At 33.9% G+C, this 11,213-nt stretch overlaps 1 protein-coding gene and 1 pseudogene across 2 annotated transcripts; both read right to left on the bottom strand.

Annotated features, from left to right (window-relative positions):
* Positions 1–999: 999 nt before the first annotated feature.
* On the bottom strand, positions 1,000–2,844 carry LOC111316500 (berberine bridge enzyme-like 28). Its single transcript, XM_022918449.2, has one exon. It carries the CDS (start codon positions 2,690–2,692, stop codon positions 1,109–1,111), a length of 1,584 nt encoding a protein of 527 aa, XP_022774184.2. The 5' UTR covers positions 2,693–2,844; the 3' UTR covers positions 1,000–1,108.
* A 1,950-nt stretch (positions 2,845–4,794) lies between these two features.
* LOC111310139 (tetrahydroberberine oxidase pseudogene) lies at positions 4,795–6,615 on the bottom strand (annotated as a pseudogene). The gene has a single exon (XR_016345115.1). The product of XR_016345115.1 is annotated as a tetrahydroberberine oxidase pseudogene (transcript).
* Between the last annotated feature and the right edge of the window lie 4,598 nt (positions 6,616–11,213).

An 11,213-nucleotide genomic window follows, 5' to 3' on the forward strand; every position in this document is an offset into this window, starting at 1 on the left:
AAATAAAAAAATATCTTTTTTATTTTAATCAAATTTATTTATAAATTTTATTAAAATTTTAAATTATATAATTTAAATATTTTTTTTATATTGTATCATATTTAAAATTATGGACATTTTCTTATGGAGCCAAAAAAAAAGGGTAGCTGGCTGCCCCCACCAGCACCCACGCCCCACGAACTGGGTTTTTTTTTTTTTCATAAAATTGTTATGAAAAAGAATTCTTATGGACATTTGCTTATGGAGCCACAAGCGACTATTTTATTCCCAAAAGAATTAAATATACAGCCTCCTCTGTTTTAGATATTTTAAATATTTTAAAGGCTAAAATAACCCCCCCAAAAAACCCCTTAAAGAGAACAATAAACGCCGCTTTGCAGACCTTTTCTGGCCTCCCACAGCAATAAAGCATTAGTTTGGATTCTTCTGTCGGCGCGGTGCTATGTGATTAAGTTTATTATATTATTAATTATATTCAAATATTAATTTTAATAAAATTTATTTAATATAAAATTTTTGTTAATTTTTTTTAATTATAATTATAATAATTTTTTTAATTATAATTATAATAATAATTATTTTTAATATTATAAAATCAATTCCATCGTTTATCAAAATAGAGTCCAAGTATACAGAAAAATACTTGTGAAAAGACAAATTAAAATGTGACTAATAACAATTTCAGACAATTAATAATGTATTTTTTTAATACAATAATTAAGAATGTATTAATTGTCTGTCCCTAATTAAAATTTACTATTAAATTGGCAATTATTATTCGATACAGTGAATTACTATACAATTTTCTGGCAAAAAGAAAAATAGTATACAATTTGTTTGATTTTAGACTTCATACTTGGTTCTTTGATAAACCATTTATCATCAAGCCAATATGGGATTAAATAAAACGCTAAGGCTGAAAATATGAAAATTTATCATAAACTTATATTTGATGCATATGTATAATTTATACCTTATCAATCCCAATAGAAAACCCGATAAATAATAACAATATCTTTATTATAAGTAGTATGTCTCAGAAATTCTACAATTAAGCTTCCATTGCTATTGAGGTTGCTCCTGCAGCTTGTTGCTTCTTTCACAAAGCCTAAAGAGGAGGGATGCTTTGTTCATTCCTGAAGAAATTTTCGGGATCAATTATTGTCTTTACATGCACCAATCTATCGAAGTTGTTTTTAAAATATTTGAGACCCCAAATACGGGCATGGCCGTAGCTTTTGTCTTTGTTATTAGTCCCAATATCAAGATCTCTGTAATTAACATATGCTTCTCGTGGAGATTTTGAGACGTATGGGGTCATGTATTTGTAAACTTTCCTCATCCAACCTATGAACCTTACTGAGTTTATATTTTGTTTTCCTTCCCAATCCAACACGTATAAGATGCTGTAGATGTTGCCAGCCCTGTGAGGATATGGAGTTTCAGTCTCAAGAATCTGATCCATTTTCCCTCCACAAGCTACCAACACCGCAACTGCAGATTTTGCTTCTTTCTCGTAAAACTTGGGCCACAACCCTTCAAACGCGGTTTCAGGAATAGGCTGTTTTACAAAGTCAGATTTTGCTTTGAAGAACAAATTGGAAAGAGGAGATTTGTGACTCCTCAGAAGTAAAATTTTCAATGGTGCTCCTTTTGGATATTGGGCAAAGAAGAGATTAGACTCAACCCAACTCATTTCCAGGCAATCTTCTTTCACCACTCCAAGTTCAGGGAATCTCTCTTGCATCAAAGGAATAAGCTTATCAATGCCTCCAAGAAACATGGTACTAAAAAATGCTTGAATTGTCATCTTCTCATCTTGAGCACTTGAGTTCACCCTCGATATTGTGATGCTCATGTGTATTTCTTCCGGAAGCTTGTGTGCAATATATTGCCAATGATGAATAAGCTTAGTCGCATTTTGTTCCAATGTTTTGCGGACTGTAAAAACAGTAACATTTGCCGGAACTGGAACTAATTTTATTTTCCATGTAAGGACAATCCCGAAACTACCCCCACCCCCTCCTCTAATAGCCCAGAACAAATCTTCTCCCATGGATTTTCTATCAAGAATTCTCCCATTAACATCAATTACATGAGCGTCAATTACATTATCTGCAGCAAGACCATATTTCCGAAACAGTAAGCCATAGCCTCCTCCACTGAAATGCCCACCAATACCCACAGTGAGGCCAATACCAGCTGGGAAGGCAAGAGTTCTACTTCTTTGAGCAATTTCATAGTACAATTCACCAATAGTTGCACCGGATTCAACCCATGCAGTTTGTTTTTCAACGTTAACGTCAATTGATCGAAGATTGACCAAATCAATCACGATAAATGGAACTTTGGATGTATAAGAAAGACCCTCAAAGTCATGACCACCACTTCGAGTTCTGATTTGCAGTCCATGTTTTCTTGAACAATAAATTGTTGCTTGGATGTGGGATGCGTCCAGTGGTGTTACAATTGCCAAAGGTGTAGGGGTAGATGGTGTGGAGAACCTGAGATTTTGAGCAGCAGACTTCAAAACTGAGAAGAACGAAGAATTATTTGGCGTGTAAATGACTTTTGCAATAGAAGAGTGGTTCTTAAAATGAAAGGAGAGGCAATGAAGAAATTCCTCTGGAGGATGATGAGCTGAAGTGCTCCATGACAACAAGAGGAGAATAACAAGAAGAAATGGAAACATTGGTAATTAAAGTGAGAAAATCTCGTTTCTGGATGACTGGATTGTGTGCATTGAAATGTGTTTCAGTAGTTGCATTATTAATAATTGCCTTCATTTGAAAACTAGTACAAATGTATTTGAAGAAGCAACCACCACGTAGGCCCCAAACCGGTTGTCTCATTGGACATTTTATATTAAAGCCGAAAGCAAGCTGGCTTGAATTATGGACTAAATATAAACGCTCCATTTCTTGCCGCAGGCTTCTTTGACCTTTCTGTAACAAAAATTAACAGTTTGTCTGTCTGACGAAGAGCTAAACTACTGTAGCTGAACTCTCAATCACCCTCGAGCATCTATAAACGGCCAATATTTTAAGTTTCATCTATAGATAACTCCTTTACTATTTTTCAGTTGTTAGAAATTATATATATATATATATATATATGTACTTAAATGAGAAATCCATGATGAGCTTGAGTACTCAGGAAGGCAATGAAGACAATTCAATTAGACAAAATTTTTTTTTTAACTGTCACTTAGGCTCTCGTTGATACTGCGGGTTCCCGTATTTTTTTTATAACAAAATTAGTGAAAAGAGATTTTTTTTTTATATGTATTTCAAGATTATGTCAGACAGCAAGTTTTGAAAAAGACAATTCCCTTAATAAGTGCCTAAAGAGATGTGTACAAGCTTAAAATTTAATTTAATTGATTAATATAATAATTTTTAAATAATAACATTCAATAAGTTAAATTTTTTTCTAATCTACTTTGTAAAAATGTCAACCTTCAAAATGATCTAAAGACTTTTTTTATGGAAGGATTAGGCAAAGACTTATCTAACCTAACTGAAGTTTATTCTCGTTATAAAATTGGATTGATGCATGGAAAATTTCCACGTTGACTATGAAACGAGGACATAATTCACACATATATATATACATTTAATATTCTTTAATTATTATGGTCACTTTCTGCTGATTTCTACTTAAATTAAACTTGCGTGTTTGCAAATCAGCATTTTCTGTAAGCTTAGATTTTTCACCATTAATTTTCAGTTTGCTTCTTCATCTTGTTAATTTGTGATAGGTATTCAAGAAGGGACGGCTAGCTTGTGGCTTAGCCTACAAGGTCTATGGTTGACTTGGACTTTGACTCCGGCTTTAATATTGCATTCAAAGAAAAAATATCTTTTACTATTCTGCGTTTGAAATATAGTATCGTCTATTTCTAAACAAAAAAATACATCTATAATAAATAGGAAAATGTTGGTAGTACGTAATAAACAAAATATTTCTTCTTACATTGTATTTTCTATATTTCTCTTACACTTTCATATTTACGAAAAGTTTGACGAAAATATCAAAGAAAATGAGATAATGAAAAAAAAAAGTACAAGGCTACCTCCATTAATTACTATAATTAATAATATACGTATCATTAATTAACTAAGTTTACACCGTTAAACAAAATATGAAGTGTATGGTCAAAGAATTTTAATTGAATGGTCACCTTTTAGGTAGTGTTTAGTAGGATAATCACTTAAAAAATTATAATAATTTATGTACGGTAATTAAATTATCATATTTGATAATCACTTAATGATTTTATGTAATAATGATCTTGAATCATCGTGTGATAGTGATCTGGAATCATCAAGTGATTAGATCACTATCTCAGTGTGTGATCTAATTTCTATCTAAAAGGATGAAAAACTTTTATCATTGATGAAATGAACAATAATTAATATTATCCATCTAGTATATAAATTAAAAACTTACATCTTTTTAAAATTAGTTGTTCTTATTTTATATTATAATTTTTATATTTTTAAACTAATATTTATTATAGTAAATTCAAAAATATTTTGTGTGATTTTTTTATTTTTTTTAAATTTATTTATTATATAATTATTGGATTTTAAAATATTAATTTTATTTTTTAATTTAAATATTTTTTAACATAATTTATACTAAAAAAATTAGTTTACGGTCAATAAATATATTTTAATTTAATAATTTAATTATATTTATGAAGTAAATATTAATATTTTATATACAAATTATTATCTTTAAATAATATAAAATTACTAATTTGTACAACTATTATAACAAGCATGATAATTTTGATATTTTTAAATAAAATAATATTTGATTTTTAATAATAACAAATACAGTGATATTTATTGTGCCAGAAATGCTAAGAAAGAAACCCAGGAACCCTTTATTGTGCAATATTTAATTGTATTGGATTAATGCCCTTTTCCAGAAGCTTTATTGCCGAGGTCACTCTACCGAGCTTTTTACTTCCTTGAAGAAATAAGAGGAGGGATACTCTGTTCGTGCCTGAAGAAATTATCTGGATCAATCATCGTCTTCACACGCACCAATCTATCGAAGTTATTCTTGAAATATTTCCGACCCCAAACACTTGCTTGTGCATAACTTGTATAATTACCCTTTTTGTTTGTTCCAATGTCAAGATCTCTATAATTAATATACGCCTCTCGTGGAGATTTTGAAACAAAAGAGCTCATGTAACTATAAAGGGTTCTAATCCAACTTATGTACCGTTCAGAGTTTATGTTGTCTTCTTCTTGCCAACCCACGCTATATAAGATTTTGTACAGGTTGCCAGCTCTGTGAGGAAATGGAGTTGCAGTCTCTGGAATCTCATCCATTATCCCCCCATAAGCAAAAAATCCAACAATAGCATATTCTACCTCTGCCTCAGAAAGTCTTGACCATAAACCCCTCAATCCAATCTCAGGGATAGGCTCCTTCACATAGTCAGATTTCGCTTTGTAGGAGGGCCTAGTAAGAGGACTCCTAAAAGTCCTGTCAAGCAAAATCTCCAAAGATTCATTTTGAATTTGGCCAAAATAAAGAATAGATTCAATCCAGCTCATCTCAATGCAATCTTCTTTTACTAGTCCAAGCTCAGGAAATCTCTCTTGCATTAATGAAACAAGCTCATCAGTGCCACCAAGAAATAATGAACTGAAGGAAGCTAGAATTGTTTTCTTCCCATCTTGACTAGAATTCACCGTATTTAGACTAACAGCGGAGTAGATTCCATCAGGAAGCTCATGTGCAATATATTGCCAACGATGAATAAGTTTGATTGCATTTTGTTCGAGGGTCTTGGTAACAGTGAATGCTGTTACAGTTGCCGGAACAGAAACCAAATTTAGTTTCCATGCGAGGACAATTCCAAAGCTACCGCCTCCACCTCCTCGAATTGCCCAAAACAAATCTTCCCCCATGGATTTTCGATCAAGAATTCTTCCGTTTACATCAATGAGTTGAGCATCAACTATGTTATCAACAGCAAGACCGTATTTTCGAAACAATAAGCCATAACCTCCTCCGGTGAAGTATCCACCAGTACCCACAGTGTGGCAAGTACCAGCTGGAAAGGCAAGAGTTCCACTTCTTTCAGCAATCCTGTAATAAAGCTCACCAAGGACTGCACCAGATTGCACCCATGCAACTTTATTTTCCACATCAACATCAACTGATCTAAAGTTGACCAAGTCAATGACGATAAATGGAACTTTAGAAACATAAGAAAGACCTTCAAAATCATGACCACCACTTCTGGTTCTAATTTGGAGCCCATGTCTTCTTGAGCAATAAATTGTTGCTTGAATATGGGATGTGCTCAATGGTGTTACAATGACCAAAGGTTTGGGGGTATCTCGTGTGGAGAACCTAAGGTTTCGGATGGTAGACTCCAACACAGATGAATATGAAGAATTAATAGGTGTGTAGATTACTTTAGAAATGGTAGAAGAGTCATTTGAACGAAGGGAAAGGCAACGAAGAAAATCGTCATGAGGCGAAGTTGCCCATGACAATGAGAAGAGAGCAGCAAAAACAAGAGGCAACATTGAAAAGTGAGGAGACTTCATTTCCTAAGCTGATTTTGTGCGTACAAAATAGATTGAGAGATTCCTTATTTATAGTGTGGTTTGCAGAGAGCAATTAACGTTTCATGTTTGTCAAAATATGTGAACTAACCTCTAGATGACATGAAGACTTGTCTTAATTTGTTTTCCTTTTGTCTTCGTAACTGCAGTCAATCAGAAGACTTGATCAAACCAATAATTTAAACTTGAACACGCGATTTCGTCCTTGACTATTATTCAAGGGTTATACATATATGCATATGTAATAACTTCTTCAAATTGCATATCAGGCAATTTGTGCTGATTCTTTCTAAGAATTTTTTATATTAATTACATGTTAAAATCAACAATAATGCATCTAACATGGACTTTCAGATCGCAAATGATAACATAAAATATATATGGGATAAAATTCCAGAAGCCATCAATTAAGATGGCGGTGGCCAGGGTAGCTTTCAGAAGCCATCAATTAAGAATGCGGCGGGCAGGGCCAGCTACCTTGCCTGTCGTTATAACGTACAAATCTACAATTAATTTTTCTAATGGACAATTGTTTTTTTTTATTTTTTTTATTTTGACAATTGTTTTTTTTTTTTTTTAAATTCTAAAACAAACCATGAGATTTTAATATCCATAATCCGTTAATTAATATATATTGTCATTTTACTTGTGTAATTTTATATGGTTTTGGCCTGAGCATTGAGGATTATAAACTAGCAAATTTTCGTCCTCACTCCTTTGTATTTCAAATATATCGATTATTCCAAATATATCGTACAAACACAGCATTTCTAGGCGCACGATTAGGAAAAGCTCTCGGCTCACGATAGCAGGACTTTCTTGAGTGGAGGATTTCCTCGCGTAAGCCATCAATTCTGGTGCAAAATTTCATCATTACGAGCTAGTGTCATTTAATTTCTTCCATTCCAGTAGTGATTTCTTTGGTTCGGGAATAAATTTGGTGATTTGGTTTTTCATTGAACTTAATTTGGGGTATTGAGAGAGTAGCGATCGGCGATGTCCAAGAAACCATCTCTTGCTTCACAATCCTCTTCTTTTGAGAATTCTGGTAAGGATCAATGTAATACTAAGATTAACAATGAGGATTGCGTGGTTGTTGGGCTGAATGCAGAGAAGATTGTCGATCTGTAAGGTAGTGAAAGGAGATCGCAAATGGATTGGAGGAATCTATTTGCAGCCCCAGTGGATCAAGCGTTGGAGTACTTTCCCCCTCAACAGACAGATGGCAGAATAACTGTAAAACCTCCTGATGATGTCTTCGAGGAAGGTATCCATCAATGGCGAAGCTCGCTGGTAGCTCAGTTTATTGGAAGGATGCCAAATTTCAGTTTGTTTCAAAAGATGGTTAATGTTTTATGGGGGAAAAGTGGTTTAATTGAGATCAAGCCTGCTGGAACGAATCTGTTTGTCATTTAATTCCCAAACGAGGAAGTTAGGGATTGGGTGATAGAACATGGGCCATGGCATATCCAGAACAAACCACTGATTGTTCGAAAATGGGAGCCAGGAATGCGATCATTAGAGTTTAACATGGAAATGCTGCCAGTATGGGTGCAATTGGGCAATATACCACTTGAGCTCTATACGAAAAAGGGACTTAGCTATATAGCGAGTGCCCTAGGTAAACCATTATATATGGATTCGATCACTGCAAATAAGCAGAGACTGGCATATGCAAAGATTTGTATTGAGATGAAGGCAAGTACGGAAGTGCCAAAGTTCATTGAAGTGGAAAGGAGGGATGGATCAATTATGTCTGTTTCAGTTGAAATCCCATGGATGCCACAGAAATGCAAGCACTGTTGTGTATTTGGGCAGAATGATAAAACTTGTACAAAGAAAGTAAAGATAGAAGCAATGGTCTGGGTAACTAAGGATAAGGGTAATACGGCTATGCAGGAGGCAAAGTTGACTGAAGTGGTTGAGATACAACCAGATAGAGCCATAAAGGAGACTATGATTCCGATTGCACTCTCAACTGTTAGATCAGGTTCTGTTAATAGATTCTCGATCCTAGAAGCTGTGTAGGAATCAGAATTGGTAGTGGATGAAGGTAATGTACATCAGAGATCAAAAAATGAGGCTGAATAGATAATTCCATACTCACCAAAGAAACAGAGAGCAGCAGCTGCAGGTGTCGCTGATTTAATGAAGGCCCTTAAAAGCAAGAAGAACGTGCGGAAAAACTAAGAAATAAATCGGTGTGAAAATTGAATGTATGTTGAAAAATTGTTTATTAAGAATTATACAAGAATCTTAGGTTTATATACAACTAACTAGGGGTTAAACTAGAAAACTAAATTTTCTTAAAAAACTAATCCTATAATTGAAGGATTGTTTATCCTAATTTTAGGGATACAATTACTTAATTCTAGAGATACAAATATAAATATACAGATTACAAGATTACAACCAGCTGTAAATAAGTGTTTTCTCACACTCTCCCTCAAGCCGGTGAATATGTGTTTTTCATTCTCAGCTTAAAAATAATTTCTTGAAATGTTACACTACTGAGACTTTAGTCAACACATCTGCAAGTTGACCCTTGGTTGATACATAAGGTGTACAAATCAACCCACCGTCTAGTTTCTCTTTTATGAAATGTCTGTCTACTTCAATGTGTTTTGTTCTATCATATTGCACAGGATTATGTGCAATGCTTATTGCAAACTTGTTATCATAGTAGAGTCTCATTGGTCCATCCCACTTGATCTTCAAGTCTTCTAGGATAATCTTTAACCATAGTAGTTCACAAATTCCTTGAGCCATTGCTCTAAACTCTGCTTCAGCACTTGATCTTGCCACCACATTCTGCTTTTTACTCCTTCAAGTCACAAGATTACCACCTAAGAAAGTGCAGTAGCTTGAGGTGGATCTTTTATCAGTTATTGAACCTGCATAATCAGCATCTGTATATGCTTCTAGAACTAACCCCGAATTTTTTTTAAATAAGATACCTCTCCCAAGATTGGCCTTCAAATAGTACAATATATGGTAGACAGCGTGTAGGTGCACTTCTTTAGAACTATGCATAAATTGACTTATCACGCTCACAGCATATTCTATATCAGGTTTAGTATGTGAGAGATAAATGAGTCTTCCAACTAATCTTTGGTACATCTCTCTATTTACAGCAGCATCTTCATTAGTTCTCTAATTTTATGATTAGGATCTATAGGGGTATTTACAGGTTTACATGCAAGCTTCCCAGTTTCCTTCAAAAGATCCATCACATATTTCTGTTGTGAGATGAAAATACCATGTCGTGAGTGAGCTACTTCAATTTTTAGGAAGTATTTCAATCTCTCTAGCTCTTTTATCTCAAATTCTCTAGCCAAACACTGTTTTAGAGATTCTCTTTCTTTTTCATCATCTCCAGTTACAATTATATCATCAACATACACTAATAGAATTGTGACTCTCCCTGAATCAGAGTGCTTGATAAACAATGTGTGATCTCCTTGACTCTGTTTATATCGCATTGCTAGCATCACTTTGGCAAATCTTTCAAACCAAGCTCTAGGAGACTGTTTAAGGTCATATAAAGCTTTTTTCAGCCTGCATACCTTGTTTGCTTCTAGATGACCTTAAAATCCCGGTGGAACCTTCATATATATTTCTTCTTCCAAATCACCATGTAGAAAAGCATTCTTTACATCAAATTGTTGAAGCTGTCAATTGTAATTTGCAGCCAATGATAACAAAATCCTAACTGTATTCATTTTGGCAACTTGAGCAAAAGTTTCCTGGTAATCTACTCCATAGGTTTGAGTGTAGCCCTTAGCCACTAACCTGGCTTTATACCTTTTAATAATACCATCTGCCTTGTATTTTACAATGAAAACCCATTTACACCCCATTGAATTTTTTTCTTTAGGTAACTCTATCAGTTCTCATGTCTGATTTTTCTTTAAGGCCTCAATTTCTATTTTCATGGCTTACCTCCATTTCTCACTGGATAATGTAGTTGAAACAAAAATAGTGTTTAGGCTCACAAGAAAATTTTTGTGGGATGGTGAGAATTTTTCAAATGACACAAAATTAGAGATTGGGTATAGTAGATGCTTGGTACATTTTTTGGTTCCTTTCTTAATGGTAATAGGCAGATCATAATCACTAGTTATAGTTTTAGGAGATTCATGCTCATTTTGAGAAACAGAGTAAAAAATTATAGTTACCTCATTTCCAGAGTTAAGATCAAGTTCTTGGACTGGCACTGGTTCAGGATTTGAAACTTTTCTTCTTGAGTACACCTGTAATTCTTTCATAGAATCAAGAATAATATTATCTTTTGTCACATCTTTCGAATTTGAAATGGGTTCAGACTCAAATTCAGTATTTGACTTGGGCTCAGTAGAAACAGGTTTCGACTCAGAAGAATTAATGGGTGTAAATGTTGAAAAAGGGAGCAAATCAAGCAAAAAGAAGTCTTTATCCTTATCTTCCATGAATGAAGTCTCCCCATGAAGATAAGGTTGAGTAAAAATTAGTTTATTTTCTTCAAAAGTGACATCTGCAGACACATAAAATTTATTGGTAAGAGGATGATAGCACTTATATCCTTTTTGAGTTGAAGAATACCCCACAAAAATACACTTAATCGCTCTTGGA

This window comes from Durio zibethinus, chromosome 9 (assembly GCF_047325235.1).
Source record: "Durio zibethinus cultivar Kanyao isolate XHJ-2024 chromosome 9, ASM4732523v1, whole genome shotgun sequence".
Classification (NCBI taxonomy): domain Eukaryota; kingdom Viridiplantae; phylum Streptophyta; class Magnoliopsida; order Malvales; family Malvaceae; genus Durio; species Durio zibethinus.

What these genes read in the sequence shown, in the direction of transcription:
- LOC111316500 (XM_022918449.2), bottom strand. Translation starts at nt 2,692, where the DNA reads ATGTTTCCATTTCTTCTTGTTATTCTCCTCTTGTTGTCATGGAGCACT.